General features: G+C 46.1%; 1 protein-coding gene across 7 annotated transcripts in view; it reads left to right on the forward strand.

Moving 5' to 3' along the window:
• Window positions 1-24662, forward strand: part of TTC12 (tetratricopeptide repeat domain 12) — a 282909-nt gene that overhangs the window by 238057 nt on the left and 20190 nt on the right. For all 7 annotated transcript variants that reach the window (XM_069224366.1, XM_069224370.1, XM_069224367.1 and 4 more), the window contains 2 exons: window positions 13931-14030; window positions 23615-23840. In XM_069224366.1, coding sequence (XP_069080467.1) covers window positions 13931-14030; window positions 23615-23840 — 326 coding nt within the window. The remainder of the gene's footprint in view (window positions 1-13930; window positions 14031-23614; window positions 23841-24662) is intronic.

Consider the following 24662-nt stretch of genomic DNA (forward strand, 5'->3'; position numbering starts at 1 on the left):
CCCATTGTGACGCTTTTTAGTTTTACTCTTCCTCTGTCTTCCACATTTGTGTCTTTTGCTCGCAGTAAATGTTTGAGGCAGAAGAATAAGCCCCGGCCCTAAAAAAAAAAAAAGTGCCGGTGCTCGGCACCGCAAACAATAAACGCAAATTAAGCACTGATACAATGTATACCAGAGATGCACACGCAACCGATACCATGTTATTCTGTTTACCAGAACATAAAGTGAAATTTACACTCACTCACACCAAGTTTTCGTGTGCAGCTGATCAAACAACTGAGCTCACTCTCAGGCCCTACAGTAAAGGTCACAGTGCACCACTACTCTGTCAGCCCTTGCTAAATAAAATAACGGAATAGCAATAAATAACATTTGTACTAAAACTAGAGAGTGTCAGTCCTGTCTAGTATATGAACCTCACACCTGAATTGTTTTTCATACCCCAGAAACTACTGTCAAAATCCCTTCCACTGTATCAGAATGTCTACAGTCGCACCATGGTACTTGTAGATGTCTCAAAACACAGCTCGTCACGCCTTCAGCCTGCTCCCTAACTCCTGCATCTCTTACACTCATTGGGACAGACTTCTCCCATTTCCCTATGCTGTCGTTTCTTATGAACGTTTGTAGATACAGAAGGACAGGTCATAATAAAATGCCTGGGGTGGCGGAAGTGACGTCACATACCATTACCTTTTCTTTCATTCTCACACCCATGCATGCTTACACATACACACGCTCTCACTTAAGCACGCACAAAACATATATTTAAAATCATTTTCTACCTGCATTAACTCTTGGGGAGGATCATATTCCAGCTGATTGTAAGACATTTTTTATTATAGAAATAGTGAATAATAAAACATTTTTCACTATCACTGCAGTAAAAAGCTGTCGGACAACAAGAAAAGTCGAGCCGCAGCCGACGTCCTTAAGGACCCGCTGCCCTTGTTTCTGGCACTGATTTTGCCACCTCTGAGGCAGGGGTCGCAATGGCAATCGCAGTGCCAGGGGTCGCAAGGGGCAAGCCAAGGGTTGCATCTGCGACCCCCAAATGACGTCCATGGAGTTAACAGGACTTTCTGCGGACCTGGGTAGATACAGATCATTGGTTTCCAAGAATTTATTTTAAGTCTAAAATCAATCATTTAGTGATACATGGACAAAAAGTTATATCCGTCAATTGTGGTCAGTCTCAGATCAATGAACCAAAGTAGAAATAAATATATAGGTCTAATCTACAAATATTCTCACAAGGACCGCAATAAGAGAGTCAAGGGTCATCTGGTTTCCAAATTATATCAAGGTGTATTTACAATAAATGATCTGCAACAAACATATATGCAGCTTGGTGTGAAGTTGTCCAGACATCTTTTTGGAGATTGAAGAAAGTGTTCTGATGAGTCTATACAGCAGTTTACTAAAGTGTGTGCTGAAGGCTGATTACAATTTTAATTCAAGGAGTACAGAAGGGTGGGACCTAAAGGACTCCTTCCATATTTATATTCCACAATTCAGTCCTATCAGTTAATGCTCAACTTTTCGACCCTGTATGGTGAACAAGCATTGGCGAAGCCAATAGGTCTCTCCTATGATAGAGATATTGGTTGTTGCAATGTGTTTTAGCCATGTTTACACCAGCATGACTGATATTCAAAATGACTAAAACTTAGGCCCTCATTCCCTCATTACAACCCTGGCGGTCAAAGACCGGCAGGGCTGTTTTGGAGTTTGCACCGCCAACAGGCTGGCGGTGCAAACTCACGTATTACGACTGCGGCGGAAGCGCCGCGGTCGCACCGCCGGGACCGGCGGTTTACCCCCACGTTGGTCCTGGCGGATTTAATCCTCCAGGGCAGCGCCGCTTGCCCAGGGGATTACGTGTCCCCCTCCCGCCAGCCTTTTCATGGCAGTAGGAACCGCCATGAAAAGGCTGGCTGAAAGGGGAGTCGCGGGGCCTTTGGCATGGGCAGTGCAGGGGCCCCCTGCCACAGCCCCATGGAGCTTTTCACTATCTGCATAGCAGACTGTGAAAAGCGCACCGGGTGCAACTGCACCTGTCGCACCACTGCAACACCGCCGGCTCCGTGTCGCCGTGTTGTGATGGCCACCGCGGAAGTGCGGCCGCATTGGTGGCCGCAGGGCGGTTACAACTTGGCGGGCGGAAAGTTGTAATGAGGGCCTTAGTGGTTTGCAGTGTTGGACAGTGGAGTGATATACAGTGGAGTGGTGGTGAGTTGAGTATAGTGGAGTGCCACAGAGTGGAGAGTTGTTGAATGGAGTGGAGTATCGTAGAGTGGAGTGGCATAGAGCACTGTAGAGTGGTGTGTAGTATCGTGGAGTGTCATGGAGTAACGTGGCATGGATGAAACAAAAGCATGTGTGTGTTAGTTAGTTATATCTAAATAAGTAAAAACCAAGTCCTCCCAAAGGTGTCTGGAGCACGGCTGGCTGGAAAAAGGAAACCAGCCCAGCTACCAATTAAGACAAAAGTGAGTGACAAAAATGTCAACCAATGGTTTTTAAGTTTGTTTAAGAAACAATAGACTTCGAAGAGACAGCACATGCACACTGCCTCAGGAATCGAAAAATGTCAGTGGGTCTCTTTAGGGCTTCGCACGTCAGACTACTGCCTATATAATACGGATGTGTGGAGAGATTAAAAAATCCCATAAATTAGAGAGAGATCCTACATGTGAGAATATAAAAAAGGTGAAAATGTTGTGGTAAATAAATTGTTCTCATGGAAAGAATGTATCCATCAGAAAATTCCTAAAGTCAATGATAGTAAAAAGTGATATGCAGCAAACTAAAATGGTAATAGCAGTTGTAAATGCAATTAAAAACGGAAAGGCGAATAACTTACAACTGAGTCTGACTGAATAGTGTGGAAACTGGAAAGAGTGCCAGTCTAAAGGCTCGTGCGTGTCTTCTATGAAAATTGGAAAAGAGCGTCAATCACTGCTGTCTAAGAAAATAGCACTAGAGGGCGATGTACACATCTTTGGCCCTTGACAGCATCTGCATAGTACAAAGCGAGTCCCTCTGCAAACTAGTACCCCGTTATGTTCGCTGAACAGATGCCTTCAGCCGACCACTCTTACTTCCAGAGCTCTGGTTGTTACTAAAGAGCCATCTTCTGTTTGTCTTATTCCTGTGTACTCCTGTGACTTAGCTCCAGCAGGTGAAGACTACGCTGCCAAAAACCCAGGCTCTTTCCAGTCTCTGTGCTTCCCTAAAGGACAGCACACAGCTTCTCACTTATCAGGCTTCTCCTCACTTCGAGACTTCGATTCTCAGACTGTCTGTTGTTTGAGACCGTAGGGAGGTATCCAGAGATACAGTTTGTATTACTTGCCATCAGCCTTGGTGCTACAGCTTGCATAGTTTATTTTTCTGTTATCAGCAATGCTATTATTAATAGTTGTTATACCTCCGTTCAAGAGCCGGGCTAGGCGCAGTAGGTATTTTTTTGTTTTTTTAGCTGAAACGCAACCATTGATGTCCCTCCAGTTGCAGAGTCAGCTCCATATTCAGTTTCCTTTCAACTGACGTGTCAGTTACGTGACAGAGTTATAACTCTGGGTAACATAACATCACGCACAGGCCACTCACGCATTGTGGTCATCAACCATACGGGTCTGATTGTACGTTGGCTTTTTGAAAATTGCTATATCAGTTTTGAAATCGCCGTGCGACATCGCTGTAATAGTTTCTATATTTTTCTCAGACTTCTACAGCGACAGTTTACCCATTGCTTTGGCGGTTATAATTAGCTGCAGTTAAGTGAACGTTGGCATGTCATTAGAATGCCAACTTCTGCAGTGTCCTCTTGAAACTGTCATACCCTTTTTTGCCATGGCCTCAGAAACTATGACCACCTGTTCTCACCCATTTGTGAATATTGCTGTCTTATACCCAGATGTTTTCATCATCAACACACCAATAAAACAAATTCTCGCCCATTCTTTCTCTGTCTTCAGACGTGAATAGACACACACATTTAAAGACAGCCACATACATGTGCAAGTAGATATATCGGAATACACGTGTGTGCACTTGTAGGGCTGGGGTAGCGAGCGGTTATTGGCGGCACAGCTGTCTGCTGTTCTTGTTATCTTGGGTCTTGAGCTCCGGTAATTACAGTGCCTTCTAAGGCAAATGATGGACAGACCAGCAACCACATTTGGTTAGGTCTGGCGGGAAAAAGATGACCACCAACATGTGTGCCTTTCCTCTTATACATCTGAGAGACGTTAGGAGCACTCCCTTCAGAGGAGCCCAGACGTGTTGGAGCCAGTCTCTGGCCCCCACTGTCTGAGCTTACGACTCATGCTATGAATGACAAAATGCTGCATGTGAAGCACTCTCAAACCAGTAGCTCTCCCCAGTGGCCTCTGTCTTCAACCTTGCATTCATGCATACATGTACTGCACATACATGCTTTGTAATGCGTGAATTGAAGGCACCAAACAAAAGTGCCTAGTGTGATTCCTCAGTACGGTGTCTTGGGACCTGAAACATATGAAAGAGAAAGACGGTCTATGTAACTAAACTGATTGCCTGAAATAGGGGCCTTTATTTAGAGCTTTGCAGATGGAATACTCCATCGAAGACGTGGAGGATACACCATCTGCTGTCTTAAAAGTGGATTTTAGCTTGTGGCACTTGTAATATCAAGAATGGAATATCTGAGATTTTTGTGAGCAACCCATCCACCAATCTCTAAATAGGACCACAGTTCTTATTACTTTTCTTTTCGGTTCGTAGAGAGATCAACTTGCCCTTTTAACACAATCATTGTTTGGCAGGCTTACACATCTTGTCCAAATTTGCACTTTATTATGAGGAATTTAGCTTTATTTGTTATGTCTCATTCACATTTCAGACCATGGTGTAAAAAGTGTGCTGTCCAATGGTGGCTCTTTAACAGGGCCTCAAAGGTGCAGCCCCGCTACCTGTGAGCCACCACTAACTGCCATTTATCTCTCCCTGCTCTGCTCATCATTTAATTTAGCAGTATTCATCAAAACACACATTTCATGTTTCATGAACATTGCCTATGTGCAGGTCAGCTCTTTCGGCTGCTACAGGCTCCTGATGGTGGAAGGAAGAAGAAACTGATGGGGCTGAGCAAAGATCCCAGGCCCAGCTCTGCCTGCGCTGCTGCATCGCTCTTGAGCCTCCCCTGTTTTTTGTATGCCCTTCCCTTGGTTTTTCCCTCGTTTTCACTGCTTTCTCCTTTCATTTTCCTATTTTTATTTGTGCGTGCTCCTTGTTTTTCCCCGTTTTCACTGCTTTCTCCTTGCTTTTTTCCCTATTTTTGTGTGCCCTATCTTGCTTTTCCCTCATTTTAATTGCTTACTCCTGGCTTTTTCACACATTTTTGTGCCCTCTTCTTGCTTTTCCCTCGTTTTCACTGCGTCCTGTTTGCTATTTCTCCCCTTTGTGTGTGCCTCCTCCTTGCTTTTCCCTTGGTCTCACTGCTCTCTCCCTACTCTTCCCCCATTATTTTGTGTGCCTTCTCCTTAGTTTTCCCTTGTTTTCACTGCTTTCTCCTTTCATTTGTTCCTTCCTTGCTGCTCCCTCCTGCTGCCTGTCATTTTCTGCCTGCTGGCTAGCCGCTCCCACCACCTCCCAGAGCCCCTCCCTGCTCCCAGGGCCTTCTTAATATGAGCCGCAGCACAACCCCATGTTGCTGCTTCGGTCTTGCTCCTCTTTTCTCCTTGCTTTTTCCCACATTTCTTGAGTCCCTTTCCCTTGTTTTCCCTTGTTTTCACTGCTTCCTTCTTGCCCCCCACTCATTTATACTGCTTTCTCCTTGTTTTTTCCCCTGTTTTTTTGTGTGCAATCTCCTTACTTTTCCCTCTTTTTCAATGCTTTCCCCTGGTTTTTTAGGCTTCTCCTCGTTTTCTACTGCATTCTCCTTGCTCATGCCTCCATTTTTGTGTGCCTTCTTCTTGCTTTTCCCTCTTTCTTAATGCTTTCTGATGGCCTTTTCCTCTGTTTTTTGTGTGCATTCTCTTTGCTTTTCCCTTGTTCTCACTGCTTTCTACTTGCTGTTTCCCCCATTTTTGTGTGCCTTCTCCTTGCTTTTACCTCATTTTCTCTGCCTTCTCCTTGTTTTCCCCCTGTTTTTATGTGCCTTTTCCTTGCTTTTCCCTTGTTCTTGATGCTTTCTCCTTGCTTTTTCCATGTTTTATGTGTGCCTTCTCCTTGCGTTTTCCTTGTTCTCACTGCCTTCTCCTTGCTTTCCCCCCATATTGGATGTATGCAGCCTTGGTATTCAGCACCACCATCTCCACTATCTCTGTCTGCTGGTTTCTGAGCAAAACTTTGGGACCTGGAACACATTCTTTTAAAGATTAAGCACCTGTGCATGCGAGGGGCGTAATTCAACTATGATCACCTCACACAGGTACAGTCCACTTCGTTTAGCAGATATACTATGCATGCCTTAGGCAGCACAATATATCTTCAAAAATTGGGCTATCTGATAGAGACTTCTAGTTGCAGATTCCTTACCTTAGAATTTCCCCCAGACATCTGACTGGATCTGGAGATTTTTCTTCAAGCAATACCCTTGTGCGTCGTTAGGTGGTGTCGGTTGACTCCGCAGGCGTCTTTACTGTTGTAGTCGCCGTGATGACATTGGAGTAGTACATAGACACCTCCTCAGCGCAGTGACATCAGTTCTTTTTTTTCTGCGCCATGCGCTGATCCGGAAAGAGTTACCCTGGTCATTTTTTGACTGCTTCGACCTTTTTGTTGTGGTTTTGGTGAGGTTTTGGTGCGTCGAGATGTCCCTGAAGACCGGATTCAAACCTTGCAAGGACTGTCACCGCATGATGTAGGTGATGGATCTGCATCAGGTCTGTTTGTGGTGCGTGGAGCGTGACCACAACCCAAAGTCGTGCTCTGAGTGCCGGGCCATGCACCCGAAGGCCTTGAGGGAACGGTCTCTCAAGCTTATGGCGGCCTGGCGCTCGACTCCGCATCGGTCCCGGTCTCTCTCGAGACCATTTACGGAGCCACCACCACTCTGCGTCCTCTAAGTCTTTTGGTCAAGGTAAGAAGTCGTCAAAGAAATCTCGTCATCCTTCAAATTAACCCTTTCGCTTGGCTGATGTGACGCTGGAGGAGCATCAACGTTCTAGGCCTCCTTCCTCGGAGCTGCTTCTGGGTCTGCTCCGCGCCTCCCCGAGTTTCCAGGAGCCAGAGCGACCCCTGCCTACTTAAAGGAATTCTATGAGGCCATGCGCCTCATTTTTGGGCAGTCCGACCCCGCTACGGCGCCTTTGGTCCCAGGGGGTTTGATTGGAGGGCCTTCGGGTTCCGCACCAACAGCTCCGGCTCTGGCCACAGAGGTCCCCTATGGATCCGCTCCCGGATCCGTACCAACTCCGGTCGTACCATCAAGATCTTCTCCGGCACCATTTCGACTGTCGACGCTGCCGACATCAGTGGTGCCCACTATCAAAGTCGACCCAATCCTGATCCCCGATGACTCAGAGTTGGAATGGTGTTGGCCGCTACCACCTCCTTCTATGGGGTCTATTCACCCCAGGTTGGATTCTGACCCTTATTCTTATGGGTATGAATACGGGAAAGGATTGGCGGGATCCCTGGACCCTTATGAATACCAGGATGATCCTAACATGGACTGGGCACAGGAGTTAGGTGAGGTCAGTGGTCTGGATACCTTTCCAGATACTGGCATGATGTCTCCTCCTACCGTGGCTTTGGTGGAGGGAGCTACTTATTCCTTGGTGGTCGGTAGTGCGGCTGAGGTCCTTGGCCTTGAGCTGCCTATAGTTCAGGTCAGGTCTAATCTCCTGACAGAGGTGCTTCAACCAGGGGCTTCCACCTTCCATTCAATGAAGCCCTCACTGATGTCCTTTTGGGTGCTTGGTCCAGACCCAACGCAGGGGCTCCTGTGAACAAAACAATCGCACGCCGCCATCGGCCCGCCCCGAACAATCCTAAATTCCTGTCCCAACGCCTAATGCCTGAGATCCTTGTTATCCCGGCATCCTCATCGTCTGGCGCATTCCCTTCCGCACCTCCGGATAGGGAATCAAAAAGACTGGACCAATTTGGAAGAAGATGTTTTCTTCCTCCAGTCTAGCGGCTGGAACACCGTATGCCTTTTAGGCTGTTATACTCACTCTCTGTGGAATATGGTCGTGCAAGTTTTGCCGCAGGTACCGGAGAAGGCCCGTGCTATCGTCTCCCAAGATTTAACCTATGGGAGAGACTCAGCAAAGTTCACTATCCGATGTGGGCTGGACACAACACACTCTCGGTAAATTGGATGCGACGACGGTGGCCTTGAGGCGCCATGCCTAGTTGAGAACATCTGGTTTCTCAGGGGATGTCCAACAGACCCTAATGGACATGCTCTTTGATGTCACCTGTCTCTTTGGAGACAAGGCGGACTCAGCGCTTGAGAGGTTCAAGGAGTCCCGGGATACGGCTTGGTCCCTCGGCCTTTTGACTGCCCCTCGTCCCCAACAGCCCACCTTTGGCCCCTTTCGTGGCCACAGAAGGGGGTCCCTGTTGCGTCCCTTTCCCGGACACCGTACCACACATGCGGTTCTGCCCATGCGTGGCTGGGGATGCGGAATCCCACATGGCCGTGGGACAGGGAACCAGAGGTCTGCCCAGTCTACCCCTGTCCGTGCTGCAGCCTCTAAACACTCCTAGTCCGCCCCCCCCCCCCCACTCCGGACCAGTCGGCAGGATTCGCCATCACCTGCCCCACTGGGAATCCATCACTATGGACAGGTGGGCTTTGCAGATTGTTATGAGGGGCTACTACCTCCCCTTTGAGACTGCCCCACCAGCCAAGCCTCTATCATACAGCCGTATACTAGAGGATCATTTGGCACTTCTCCACCAGGAGGTAGCTGCTGCCTTGGCCAAGGGAGCCATATAGAGGGTCTCTGTGCCAGACGTAGGTTGTGGTTGTTATTCTCGCTACTTTCTGGTGCCCAAAAAAGACAAGGGCTTACATCCTATCCTCGACTTTCGGGCCCTCAAACTCTTCCTCAAGAAGGAGAAATTCAAAATGCTCACCCTGGCTCAGGTCCTGTCTGCTTTGGACCCAGGAGACTGGATGGTAGCATTGGACTTGCAGGATGCTTATTTTCATATTTCCATCTTGCCTGCCCACAGACGTTACCTACGATCCGTGGTAGGTCACAAGCACTTTCAATTTACTGTGCCCCCCTTCGGCCTTACCAGCACCCCTTGGCTATTCACGAGTGATGCCGGTGGTTGCAGCTCATCTGAGCAGGTTGGGGGTTTCAGTCTTTCCCTACCTCGATGACTGGCTTTTGAAGGCAGACTCGCCCCAGAAAGTCATCCCCCACCATCAGACTACAGCGAACCTTCTACACACGCTGGGGTTCTCTATAAACGTGTCGAAGTCACTGCTCCCTTTCATCAGAGCCGTTCTGGACACTGCAGTTGCGGGCCTATCCTCCCGAAAAGCAAGTCCAGGATATTCAGGCTATGATTCAGATCATTCAGCCTCTATCTTGGGTTTCAGTGAGAATGACTCTGAGGCTGGTGGGCCTCATGGCCTCCTGCATCCTGCTAGTAACACATGCCAGATGGCATGTGCCGGCTCTGCAGTGGGGTATGAAGTTCCAGTGGGCGCAGCATCAAGGAAATCTTTCTGACATGGTCCAGATCTCAGAGGGGACTGCAAAAGACCTGCAGTGTTGTCTTTCGAATCAGCATTGTGTCAGATCCTTCTCCCTTCCCCAACCAGATTGGTCCATAGTGACGGACGCAGCACTTCGGTGTTGGGGCATCCACATGGGAGAGGCGGAGACCAGAGGCCTCTAGTCTCCGGCTGAGTCTGGACTCCATATCAATCTTTTAGAGCTCCGGGTGATCAGGCTTGCATTGAAAGCATGTCTTCCCTCTCAAAGTGAAAGTGGTGCAAGTGTTCACAGACAACACCACAGCCATGTGATACTGCAACAAACAGGGCGGAGTAAGGTCCTAGCCCCCTTGTCAGGAGGCGAGGCACCTCTGGACATGACTGGCACATCAGGACATCACCCTGGTGGTTGAACATCTGGCGGGCTCTCTGAACGCCAGAGCAGACAAACTCACCGTCGATGCATAGCCGATCACGAATGGCATCTCCATCCGGTGGCGCAAGGTCTCTTTCAGCAGTGGGGAGAGCCTTGGTAAGATCTGTTCGTGTCTGTAGAAAATGCGCAATGTCAGCGGTTCTGCGTGTTGGAGTTTTCAAGGCAACACTCGCTTGGCGAAGCTTTTTATCTCGAGTGGGCCTCTGGCCTTCTTTACGCCTTTCTGCCTATACCACTTCTGCCCAGTGTTCTCTAGAAGATCAAGAACGACCTGGCCCCAGTAACCTGGGTGGCTCCAGACTGGGCACAAAGAGAATGGTATCCAGAGCTACTGAGCATGGCCACTGATCCTCCACTCCTACTGCCCCTTCGGTAGGATCTTCTGTCGCAGCAACTGGGAAGGGTTCTCCACCCGAACCTGTCCAATCTCTGCCTTCATGCATGAAGATTGAGCATGGGCAGTTGACGGCTTTTGACCTTACACCTGAAGTCTGTGATGTAATCTTGGCAGCCAGGCATCCCTTCACCAAAACGGTGCTCCTCTATCTGAGGTTCTTTTTTTCATTCTTTCTTTGGCCAGCAGGGCTCTGCTTTGGGCACCCTTAAAGGCTATTTATCGGCTATCTCAGTCTTTCTTAGGTTGCCTAATCAGTCTTTACTCTTTATGTCTCCTATTGTTAGTAGATTCCTTAAGGGTCTAACCCATTTATTTCCTCCCACTTCGTTTCTCATGCTTCAGTGCAACCGCAGTCTTGTCCTTACTTACTTAATGTGTGCTCCCTTTGAGCTGTTGCACAATTGTCCATTACGGCTTCTTACTTTCAAAACTGTTTTTCTTGTTGCCATCACTTCTGCTCGCAGAGTGAGTGAGCTTCAAGCTCTATATTCTAAGCCCCCATTTTTGTCTGTGCACGCTGACAAAGTGGTGCTACACACTAGGACCTCATTCCTTCCCAAAGTAATTACACCTCTTAATGTTGGCCCGTCTGTCACTTTGCCTTCCTTTTACTCACCTCCACATCCTTCTCATGAGGAGGAGAAACTCCACTGCCTGGATCTAAAAAGAGCGTGGCGTTGTATCTCAATCGTACTAAAGATTTCCGGGTGGACGATCAACTCTTTGTTGGATATGTGGGTGCGAAGAAAGGGAAGGCAGAGCAAAAATGTACCATCTCGCGATGGGTACTTCTTTGCATCAAGATGTGCTACGCTTTGGCGAAGAAACAACCTCCTGAGGGCTTGCACGCTCATTCCACCAGAGCAACTGCTGCTTCCACAGCATTAGTACGCGGAGTTCCTGTCCTGGATATCTGCCGGTCAGCAATGTGGGCACCCCTGCACACGTTTACTAAACATTACTGTCTCAACAGTCAGGTCTGTAGGGAAAGCTACTTTGGTTGTTCGGTCCTGCAGGACTTTATAGTCTGATCTTGGTTCACAGCCCACCTCCGAGGATGGCATTGTTTGGGTATCTATTCTAAGGTAAGGAATCTGCAACTAGAAATGTCTATCAGATGTACAAGTTACTTAGCTTCGGTAACAATATATCTGGTAGAGACATATTCTAGTTGCAGATTCCTTACCGACCCACCCATCCTCCCCGCTTGCAAACTTATTTCTAGAGACAGGGCTTCCTCACTCAGGACCTTAGCTCTGGCGCACCAATTTCAGTTTACTTCACGGCTCTGCTCTTTGGCTTTTAAAGTTGTGAAAATAAACTGACGTCACTGCACTGAGGCAGCGTCTATGTACTACTCCCAACATCATCATGGTGGCTAAGACTACAAAGACACCCATAGTCGACCAACGCCACCTAATGATGCGCAAGGGTGTTGCTCCAAAAAGAATCTCCGGATCAAGTCTGACGCCTGGGGAAATTCTAAGGTAAGGAATCTGCATCTAGAATATGTCTCTACCAGATATCTTATTACCGAAGTAACTTGTATGTCATGGAGCACTTTGGGGGATAATTAGGAGCAGCAAGGGAGAGAGACTCATTGGTAAATGTGAATGTGAATAAGTGAAAGTATCAGTGAGCTAGAATAAGTGAGTGTGGGGACATTGTGAGTGGGAGTGAGTCAGGGCGTAGCTATCAGTGGTGCAGCAGGGGCAGGTGCAGTTGCACCAAGGCCCAGAAGCACGAGGAGCCTCCTGTACGTTTGTTTTTTTAAGAAAGCTGAGCCTTCTGTGCACTAGTATTTGTGAGAGTCCGCGTGAAGGAGTCAATATGAGAGTAATTTTGGGCCAGATGTAGGTAGAAATGGTTTTGCGAGTCGCAAATCCATATGCAGAATGGTGTCCCTGACATCTTCTGCGAATCGCAAGGGGGTCGCAAAGATCCACCACATTAATATTAATGAGGTGGGTCGCAATTTGCGACCTCCTTGCGATTCCCTGCACTCACAGGGATGGTGGCCTGCTGGAGACAGCAGACCACCATGTCTGGGACAACTTTTTTAATAAAGCAGTTTTTTTTTTTTTTTTTGTATTTCAGCCCGTTTTCCTTAAAGGAAAACGAGTTGCAATACACTCGGGAAAATGAAACCATTTGCTTTCATTTTTTCAGAGTGGGCAGTGGTCCATTGGACCACTGCCGGCTCTGAAAAAATATTTGTGGCGCCATTCACAAAGGGGAAGGGGTCCCATGGGTACTGCTTCCCTTTTGCAAATGAGTTAGCACCCACTTCACATGGGTGCTAACTGCGAATTGCTTTGCAACTGCGTTTGCGATCTCAGAGCAGTTCTGCATCGCGGTGCGAATCGCAAATAGGAAGGCGAACACCCCTTCCTATTTGCGAGCCACATTCCCATTTTGCGTGTCAGTACCGACGCGCAAAATGGGAATGTGCATCGCCATGCGCGTTTTGCATGACTAAAACTGCGAATTTCGCAGTTTGCGCCATGCAAAACGTGTTGTACATCTGGCCCTTTGTGTGTGAGTGACTATGTGGGAGTGAGTCAGAATATATAAGTGACTGTGAGTGAGTGGTGGGGCGTGAGAGCGAATGACAGAGGCAGTGAATTGAGTGTGAGTGAGTTATAATGTTTCCGTGAGCATGCTTTATGCTTGTGAGTGTGGTGCTGACCATGACATACTTGAGGTAATTCTTGGCTTGTATGGACACCTATGGTAGCATGCTGTCTCTGGCATATTGAAGGTAATTATTGACAAGAGAGGGAACCCAGGCCAAAATTCAGGCCCTGACATACTGGAAGCAGTTCTTAGTATATGCAGGTACAACTATGGCAAAATGCATGTGCTGGCGTATTGGAGGTAAATCTTGGCAACCACAGTTTATTGGGGAGTCAGGTTGGGGGAAGCAAACCAAGAAAAAAAGTGTTGGTTCTGACATACTGGAATTAATTTTTGACATACGGGTTACCCACGGTATATGAGCAGTATCTATGGCAAAAATGTAAAGGTATATTGTATGTAAATCCTGGTATAAGGGGGTACCTATGACAAAATACTTGCATTGGCACACTGTAGGTAATTCTTAACATGTAGGTGGTTCCCCAAAGAAATTTGGAAATTGTCTGATTTCTGCACTGCGATGATTGATTGGTGCATACTGACGCAAACCTAAAACCTGTATATCTTTGATTCAACAATAAGCACTTGTAAGGCATGGGTGGGTAAATACCGCAGACATTACTTCTTGGATGCATCGTAAAATCCTAGATTCGAATTCGCTGGAAGCGAACAGTAGCTCCTATTTTATGTTTTTGACTTGAATTATTTTTTGCTTCCAACTTGTATATGCTTGAACGCACATTACATTCATACGTATATTTGTGTTTCCTTTTCCTTCTAACTCCAGGGAAGCGGGCAGATAACATCCGGCTATGCTGTGAAAGCCCTGGCCGCATGTACTCGGAGCAGCCCACAGGCTCGTGAGGACTTGGTGAAGTCAGATAAAAGTAAGCGGCAGCTATGTTAAACCCGGGATAAACGTCGAGTGGGATTTCAAGGTTGAGTGTACTCGGGGGGCCAATTTCGTCCATGTGAGGTGCGAGCTAATCTAGCTGAGCCCTCCTAAGGCTTCGGCAATGTGTGTGTTTGCATTAAATAGGATCACCTCTTGAAATTGCATATACTCTATGCAAAGGAGGGATAGCAAACCACGATGCATTTTAATGAGAGGGAGACATGAACTGAAACAAGCCAGTTTCAAGTCTGTGGTTCTTGGGTTAGTTAATAAGCATAAATGTCAGTTTAATTTCTCATACTTCAGGTTTGTGAAGTAAAATGTAAACAAAGTTTTACTTTAATGGGCAAGTCCTTATCAGTGTGTGTATGGGTATGTGTGTATGTGTGTGTGTGTATATATATGTATATATATATATATATGTGTGCGTGTGTATATATATATATATATATATATATATATATATATATATATATATATATATACACACACACACCCACACACCTAAAAAGCCAAAGGTTGCTGGTCCGTTATAGTTAGGCTCACATTTTAAACATACAAAACCATAGACATTCACATGTTTTAGTTAAGTATGTAACTATTGCCCTAAGGTAACTATAACTTGCGCAATCGCCATGCAGAGGTTTTTCGTCAAAAAATGTACTGCAAATATAACATTGATATTACCACTGATGTTTTCAAAGATGTCATGAGTGCTGTAATTTGTAGGGTACGAGTTATAGTTATCTTAGGGCTCTAACTGTAACAGGTGAATTTCTATGGTTTTGTACTTTTAAAATGTGAGCCTAACTATAACAATTGTAACCTTTGTTTTTTTTGAGTGAATTTCTATGTTTAAAAAAAATTCTGTTTCGTAACTATAACGTCCCTGTAACATTTGTTTTTTTTCCAGTGAATTTCTATGGTTTTTTTAATGTGCACACATTTTCATTACTATATGTTAATCCAACTGCCGCCGTGCATGTCCTTTGGCCGTGCGCAGTGGCAGTTGGCTGCAGGGCCCTTGGCAGTGCGCAGCAGGAGTTCGTCGCAGGGCCAAGCACACCAACCTTCACAACCACCCATCCCCGTGCTGCGGCCAAACCCCGATAGCCGCCAAACTACAACGTCCCTGGAACCTTTGTTTTTTTACGTGATTTACATAAATACATATATATATATGTACATTATTTGAAATGACTCCTTTGGCAAACAATTGTATCAAATGATCAAAGGGCAATCCTACTTTTTAGGTTCCTGCTGACTGTTATTAAATGGTCGCTCTTTTGTGGGTAGTCCTGCACCACTGAGCGTTTTGTGAATTTGTAGGGGGAGACTGACAGATCTTATGTTGGTGGCAGTACTTGCTGAGGTGCCTCCCACCAAGTTCTTGTACTGTAATAAAGACAACAAAGAGACTTCTTTAGTATATAAGATATGGGCAGATGTACATAGCATTTATATGGTCACAAACCCTCCCGATTTGGATTTTGTGACTTACAAAAAATGTTTTTTTCCAATGTACCAATTCCATTTTAGGAATCAGTCAACTTTTATCAACTCCCAAAATGGGATTGCAACTGGTTTGGGAATTTTGAAGGGGTATGTTGGTAGGTTTCCCTTCCAAATACTGGATCAGTATGATGTTTTTCAATGTTTTGTGACAAAAATCCAGCCGTAAAACATTTTAAAATTACCAGCTCCTTATTTGGGTTGGTAATCCATTCACAAAAGCTAAGTCATCCCCTGGATATACCCTCCCCTTTGTGAATGTAAAAAAAATCGTTTTGGGGGAGTGGCAGTGGTCTGGGAACCACTTCTAATCTTAAAACAAACTATAAAAAACATGAGGTTGGAAGATTTATGGCACAGTCTTCATCAGAATTATATGAACCTGTCCCATACTGGTCACTAAACTAGTACATCTGGCCCAAGTTCATGTTGCCGTGCATCAAGGGATATGCTACTGAGTGGACCTTTAAGAGAAATATTTGCTGGCAGCCTGGGTGCAGATGGATGCCCAGGTATGCGGTTTCGAGTGGAAGGCTTCTCCTTCAGATTGAAGCACTATACACAGATGATTTTCGTTTCTTCTTGACCTCCCCTGCTGCTGCTGGGCTGTGTATCTTACAAATCATGCACATTTTTGGTGAATCCTCAGACCTATGTCTGAACCTCTCAAAGGCTTCTGTGCTTTCCGTGAGCGGCTACCCACAGGACCTCTGTTGGGCATGGGGACTTCGAATCACCACAGATGGTGTTGAAGTGTGGGTCATTAGTTGTGTGGCCTGCACAAGGAATGGGTCCGCCTTCGACCACAACTGGGAACCAAACACCCCATTGTAGCACTTGACTTTTATAGGGTAGCGTTGCAGAGCAGTCAAAAGCTTACCCAAGGGAGGTGGTGTGGGCTAGTAATCACCATTCACAAGCAAACAAGAATAACACTCAATAAATGATTGTCCAGTCTGTGCTTTTTCTTTTGATAAAGTAAAAGTACACACTCACTACTCAAAATTATGCTACAATATACAAATATACACAAGCTGATGGAATTACTTTCAGATGACATTGCGTAATCATTCCTGTCTGCCCAAAGGGAGGTGTAAACCAACAACCCACTTGGCAGTACATTCACTTGTATTCCAATGCAATATTTGACTGTAACTTAGAGTGAGATTACCTAATACTGGCAATAACGTATATCTACTTTGATCACTAGTGGCTGTCGGTCTAATTACTGTAAACTTTGCACTTGTATAGCGCACAACTCACCCGTTAGGGTCTCAAGGCGATGTACGCATACCACTGTGGAATCCCTCCTGGCTTTTTCCCTGTGAGGTGCCCACTCCTGGACAGCCCCAGGGTGGGGGCGAGAATTATCTGGTTCAAGGGAATTGAGCCCAAGGCCCGCTGAGGTGGGAATTGAACCCTAGTCCCGGGCCAGATCTCTGCATCAGGGTCTGCCGCTCTAACCATTGTGCCACAATTACTCATATAAGCATCAACAAAGAGCATGTCTAGGCAGCTTGGAGTGGTTTGCGCTGTTAGGATTACCCTCAGGATGATCTATGCAGTCACCCCTGAAGGGTGTGGGCCAAGGTTTATCATATTCCACACTGAAACATTCATCATTAAATGATGAACAATTGACACAGTCTGTAAAGGACATCACTTGGTTGTTAATCATTATGTAATACCATCATCCTGCCTTAGATGGTTCCTTTTCATATGACCCCAAACAAGTCATATCATTTGCCACAACGCTGCAGCCATACATTTTGAATCACATTTAACATAAATGCTACTATTTTGACCATAGTCCCTAAAGAACTCAATTTCTGTAACAGCACATGTAATTACAGCTTTTCACCCCTAGAGAGCGTTCACCATTGTAACAATCCATTGTTATCACCATTCAGGCCATAAGGACTGCAACAATGATCTTCACCCCTAGGGGGACCAAGTCCACCACCCTGAAACAAAAGTTCCAACAGAGACTGGCTTGAAAACACATTAAAACGCTAGAGGGGCCATCATTTCCAAGTCCCCTAAAACTAAAGGTGGGGAAAGTCGCTAACTTCTTTGGGGGAGGCTGCTCTCCTCTTGCAACTCCCCCTGAATGTGGTGGTGATTATGGTGGTGACCCTGCTCTGTTGGGGTGCACTAATGCACCAAGACGCTCTCCTCTGGCCTTTCTACATTTCAGCCTCGCAAGGCATTACGGGGGCGCTCCCTCGTGGAGTGTGCGTATTAAATGAGCGACTCTCCTGCTGCTCCATGTAGAGCTGCTGTGGCGGTTTCCTTTGTGTTTTTTTTTCTGGGGTGTCTGGTCCCACCTGGATACCCTACGGCCTTCACATCTTCGGAGAGAAGCTTGGGGAGCCCACCCCCGGATGCTCTTGCTGGCTCCCCACCCGGCCAGCACCTTCATGTGCTGCTTCAGGAGCCGACTGTGCATTTGGAGTCTGCCCACTCCAGCAGGCAAACTCGTATGGTGCTACAGCTGGGTGGGCCGCATGGGGGTGTGCAGGGGCACTCCCCTGCCTTCCTGGCATCATCGGGGCCCATCAGTGGGGTCCCACGCCCTCACTCACCTTCTTCACGAGGAGCACAATGGCACTCGCCGATGTCCTTTTCAGCCACCAATCCCGTCCTCAGCTTGCGCTGATCTTCAGGGGGTGTGTAATGACACTCCCAGACTTTTCTTTGCCTTGGGGCCCCTCTCACCCTCTTTGCGGGAAGTGCAATGACACTCCCAGACTTGGCTTCTTTGTGGGGCCCAAGGGTAGTGCCCGAGGCCCCATCATCATCTTCATGAGGGAGCGCAACTGCGCTCCCTCAATATTGCAGGTTCACCTGGGAAGTGAGATGTTGCTTCCCACCTCCATTCTTCTTTGGGGGCAGCCCCAGGGCCCTGGCCCACCCCAGGGGCAGGATTCCCAGCACAGCAGCAGAGCCCCATGTGCTTTGCTGCAGGGGGTTCTTCTTTCCAGTTGTCCATGATGCTCGTCTTCAGTCCCAGTGTTCAGCAGAGAAGCACAGCCAATAGAGTGAGCCCTCCCCATGCAGGACCTTTTAAGTGGAGGCGGGGCCTATCCTGATGTGCAACATAACGTCTCTACCCCTGTCCCAGCTTTCCTTCAGAATCTTCTGGGATAGCTTCAACATGACACCGTCCAGGAGTCAGTTGCCACATGTGCTCTGAGAGACTCACCGCCTCCTCCCTGACATTCCTGCCGCGGCCTCTCTCAGCAATTCCTCCAAAGAGCCGCTCCTCGCTGAAGGGTCTGGCGCAGGCCTGGTTCCTGGCATGGGATGACCGCTGGCTAATTGATGCAAGGCCTTGCTCCTGCAGGTGGACAGAGCATTAATTGGCCTTAACCCTGAGTTGAGTCAGAGAAAGATGACATTCCTGGATGACCCATAAGCTGTTCAAATATGCTTTTGTAACTACTGCATTATCCTTTTCATACAGGTTACGGTGGACATTGTTGCAACTCTGGAGTGTGTGGATCCTAGGGTACTGCAAACAAGACAGTAAGCACACTGACTATCTCTCACATGTGTACACCCATCTCATAAGTCCTACTTCAGGTCACCACCCTGTCCGCATTGTCCCCTCTGTGCCAGGCTACCTAAGTGCAGTTCTTGGGCTGCACACACCAGGAATCCCCCGTGCAGCCCTCACACAGTTGCACACGCGTGTGCACATGTGATCATGTGTTACCAGCCCTGTGCTTCCTACCCTTGCTGCATCACAGCAGCCTTTGCCTTCGCTTAACAAGGCAGCACTAGCAGTAAACATGCGCAGTCCATTTTGCCATGAGTTTACTGTGGGTGAATCTCAAATTATGAGGCTTCCTCGCAGTAAAAGGTCAAAAACCAGGTGATCCAAAAGCAAAATTTAAGATAGTCAGAATCGTCCTCTCAGAGGTGCTTTAAGTATTTAGGGGTTTTCGTATCCACTGATGCAACATCGGCATGGGTGTACATCTTGGAGCCTGTCCTGGCTCGCCTAAAGAACGTACACGTTTTGCAGAACTGCCTTTCTCTCTAACTGGAAGGTTTGCAGTATTTAAAATGTTGTTGCCACCCAGGTTCTTATACCAACTACAGAATTTTCTGTACGCTATCATGCGACAATGGTTCCGCTCTGTCAACTCCATCCTTATTAGCTCTCTTTTAGAGGATGGCACCTCCGTATTGCTCTTGGAAAGTGTTTTCAATCTGTGTACTGTTGGGACGTTGCTGCAACAGACATTTTATCATATTATCTGAAGTTACATTTTCTGGTAATTACTGATTGGTGGTAAGGTGTGCAGGAAGAGCCTGCTTATGTGTCTGAAATATGGGCAATAGGGGACACTCCAATTATATCATATCTATACGGTGATGGTGGGTGCGGGGGTCTTCCCCGGCTACTGGTATTGTTATAACACAGTGTCTGCATTCCCTTCGATGGATGGGGTAGTGGGAGAAACTGACACAATGGACACCACTCTGGCATGGCCGTTGGCTACTACAGGAGGCAGCACTAGACGTATTTCAAAGATGGGATCTGATTGGTATCACCACATGGGGTGATACTATGAGTGGGAAGGTACATAAATCATTTTAGACTTTGCAGACAGAATATGAACGCCACCGTAGTCAGTTCTATCGCTGCCTACAGCTCTGCCACTCTTTAATTCCATATGTTGTGGACACACCTGACCTCCCCGAATTTAATTTTTTGGAGAGCAAACTTCTTATGGGAGATCTAGGCGACCGCAAGATAGCACAAATTTATCAGAGGCTCATTTCCAATCACACGGATAAGTTTGAGGCTTTCCGACAGGCATGGGAGTTTGATGTGGGGGCATTGGAAGATTAGGAATGGAAGGAGGTCCTGGGTGCACCTAGGGGTGCAGCCATCGTGGCCCAGCCCAGACTATTCCAAATACCTAAATAGGGTATACTTTACGCCTCATCTGCTCTGGCAAATGGGGTGATTGCCTCCCATGCTTGTCTTCATTGTGAGGCAAGGGAGGCCACTTTTCTAAACACAGTGTTGGGGCTGTCCTGCATTGGAACTCTTTTGGTGAGGTGTGACATTATGTTTCAGTCCTGGGTTGGACAATCCTGATGGACCCGAACTCACTCTTCTCCAACTGTCAGACTCATTAGGGGGCAATCGTTACAAGCTTTCTTTGCTATACCCTGGCCTGACCCTGGCGAAGCGAGATATAGCAATGGAGTGGAAGGCAGCGGCCCTCCTCCCTCCGGTCCCTGGCAGTATGGCAGGGTGGTCTAGATTACTGTATAGGTCGGGAAGTGGCAGTGAAAAAAGCCCAGGAGTGTCCACAGAAACTCTCAAAGGTATGGCAGGCTCGGCAGACTACAGGGTCATAGTGCTGAAACCTATACATCCAATACAACAGGATATGAATGATGAAGTTTGACAGTTTCTGAGTTAGGGAGGAACTGGGAAGAAATGGATCAGGTAATATGGTTTCCAGGCGTTTATATACTATTATATTATGTATTGTGAACATGAGAGTAGGGGCCGGGCTAGACTGCATTGTGAAGGTGTATGCTTATGTTTCTGTTTTTCTTTGTACATTCACCTTTTTTTGTCATTGGTCGAAGGGCTGTATATGTTTAAAAAAAAGTCAATAAAATGTGTTTAAAAAAACAGATGTTTATTCATCATAAAAAAAATAGATTAGTGCAGCAGCAAGTACATGTACAATAGTGTCAGCATTCCAAAGCATGGGTTTAAAGTGAATACAGATGAAAGTTTAATGATGTTTAATGGTATTGGCTGACTACTTGGAGAAAATACGAATGAGGAGAAGAGTTGGTAGTAAAACGAGACACAAAATGGCCCCAAAAGTGTGAAACAGAAGTGCTTTGCGCATAACTAAAACACAAGACTGTTTAAGGATGGAAATGGACTACACTCATGTCAGACACAATGAATTGAACTTTAAGCTTTATTTAAAGTTTAATTGATGGGATTCTCTTTCACAAACGTGGCGGATATCCCGTTCACTGTATTACAGGTGCAGTAGGCTGTAACACACTTCTACTACAATGAGTGGTATATCCACCACTTTTGTGGTGTAGTAACCAGTCTGTCAGAATATTAACAAGGCCCATTGTTCTTTGTCCAGAATTGCCAGTTTCTGTAGTGATGAATCGTTACTTAGAGGGAAACATAACAGAATTTAAAGAGTGCACTCGGGATTTGCTGTGTTTAAACATACACTCATAGGTATGCACCACTCAGCTAACAAAGGTATGGGCAAACAAGCCAAGCAGGTAGCGAGGAGTAAGGAAATATGATCATTTGTATTATTATATGAGCGTATCTTTTCCTTCTACCTGTCAAATCTGTTGTGAAGTACATGGAGGTGTATATCTTCACTTTTATCATGCAAGCATCACCACAAGGCAGTGGAGTGCTATATAGTAGTTGGGGTATGCAGTGCAGGAAAGACAGGCCAAGGGAAGCATGGACACAGGAAGACAACAGAAAGTGGATGTATTACTGAGTGAAAGTGGAGAGGAGCGAAGGACAAGAGATGAAGTAAAACCGTTTGGTACAACTGCATATGGGCTGTAGGCATGTAGTAAAAGGAGGAGCATGGGGTCGGTCGAAGGTAGGTGAAAACTATTTGTATCCTGGAACCTGCTATTTGGATACTGGAACCTGCTATTTGGCAAGTAAAAGATAAGCTGTCAGTGAAGGAGGAGGTGAAGGTGAGCAGGGAACAGCATAACAGACCCTAGGAGCGAAAGAGGTAGCAGAGTAGAATGGCGATTTTTATGGTGAGCATATGATATAGACATGAAAGCGGGGAAGGGGGCTGGATTGGGAAATATAGTAGATTCAAAGGAGGGTGACCCTAGCAGGGAATGACAGGGTTCACGCAAGCAGCACTAAGTGGGTCACAGTTGGAGGCCTGGGGAATCTTGTATGGGATAGTGGGCTTTTGGCACTTGCTACAAGCCTGGTAACTGAGAAATTACATAGCAACGGAGTGATTACCATGTTGAGTACTTAATGTGCAACAAGTGCACTGCTGATCTGAGATGCGAGTATGCTATTCCCAGAAGCGTCAGTTGGAGGGATTGGTGATACTCCTGCTCACAGGGCATAGACCTTACAGATGTCTAGAAAAACAATAACAACACTATAAGTGAAGTCAGCCTGAAGCAAGTGTACACAAATTAGTGACTGAAACTTACAGACTAGCTTACATTGCTGAATAAACATGTGAGCTTAAGTCGAATTCTATGAGGTTCCAGGACATCCTCAAAGATTTTGGGTGTAATGTTAGCAGAAATATTCTTGTGATCTTAAGAACCGAAAGGGGAGGGACACCAAAGTAATTAGCTACGATGGCTGAATAAGGTAAGCACTTAGGGGCCATATGTATGATCCCAACATTTTGCGAGTTCCTAATTGCGATTTTTTGCGACTCGCAATTAGGAACTTGCAAAAGGCTATGTACAACAGTGTCTCAGTCACTGGTTGCGATTCCAAAATGGGTCAAAAAGAAACTATCTCATCAATATTTATGAGACAGGTCACACTTTGCAACCTATTGGGAATGGCCTGCACTCACAGGGATGGTGGCCTGTTAGGGTCAGCAGACCACAATGTCTGTGATTGCTTTTTAAATAAAGCAACTTTTTAAACAAATGCAACCCATTTTCCCTAAAGGAAGTCAGTGGGACCACTGCCATCTCTTAAAAAATGTTGGCACCCACATTCACAAAGGTGAAGGAGTCCCTGGAGACCCCTTCCCATGTGCGAATGGGTTACCACACATTTCTTTGGAAGACAGACTTCAAAGCTTCTAATCTGTGCACTGCTAATTCAGCTTAAAATCTTTTGTCATGTTGATAAATTGAGTGCCATTGAGTTGGTTAATAGTAAAATGTGCAACCGCCGAGCTAAGGCTGCAGATATGCTGCCTAAGCAATCAAAGCAAACAGTTGTGCCTCCATTTCGTTGTCTTTTGACAGTCAAAGTATGTCATAATCATATCAACCTGTAATTGATTAACATCTCTTTTGTCCTAGAGTTTACTGTCCTGATGAAGCTTTTACACTCAGAGAATGAAGTAATTGCAGGAAATGCAGCCCTCTGCCTTGGTTACTGTATGTCGGTGCCTGGAGCTCCCGCCTCTCTGCTAAATTCTGACGTATTAAAAGTTCTGTTAACATATGCCGGAGGGGACGCCAAAGAGGTTGCTTTACAGCAGAATGCAGCTATAGCTTTGGGAAAGCTTTGCACAGCAGAGCCAAGGTATATAATGATTGACCTTGCCATTTTAATGGATTTGACAACTTTTCACTGAGCCCCTCCTGTTTTTTATTCTGGTAACTTATACGGATGAAAAACTTGGTTTGGGGTTGGTAATGCGTCACTTTATGATAATTTATTACACATCAGGACTCGTTTTAGGCCAATGAATCTTTTGACCCAGTTGAGAGACACCTTAGGACGAGATAGCTAATCAATATGTCAATCAATACGGCTATAATGTCATCAATATTTATCACAACAATACAATTCACTTTAGTAAAAGTCATTAATCAATTCAAAACACTACCATGACCTTGCAGTCATGAATAACCACACCAATTTAGTAGAATTTTATGAGTTTTATTCCCTATTAGTTACAATTCTAAAAGCAGATGTGTTAATCTCAAAACCAAAAAACATAATTGAATAGTCACGATATGGCAACTTTGATAAGATTTCATTAAGGCGAGAATCACAAACATCAAAACATAACACGGCGTAAACATAGATCAATTTAGCAAAGTGTCAATAACGCGTCAGTTCTACAAAGCATAGATTCGGTTGTTTGTCTATTTGCGTCAATTTAGTGAACAGCTGTCCTAACTGCTAATTAGCATTGGCATGTTGGGCTTTATGCAAAACAATTTAGAACACCAATTTGGAAAACATCTAACTATGGTCTCTGTCAAAACTAAGCAGTTGGTACCTAGAAAGGAAAAGCAAACAGACAAATCACAAATTCATTGTCATAGTTTCCCTCCAAGGTTTAGGTCAGCGCACAGGTTCAGTCTTCGTCTTCAGGACCTCAGTCAAATCGCCATC

Source organism: Pleurodeles waltl, chromosome 3_1, assembly GCF_031143425.1.
Source record: "Pleurodeles waltl isolate 20211129_DDA chromosome 3_1, aPleWal1.hap1.20221129, whole genome shotgun sequence".
Classification (NCBI taxonomy): domain Eukaryota; kingdom Metazoa; phylum Chordata; class Amphibia; order Caudata; family Salamandridae; genus Pleurodeles; species Pleurodeles waltl.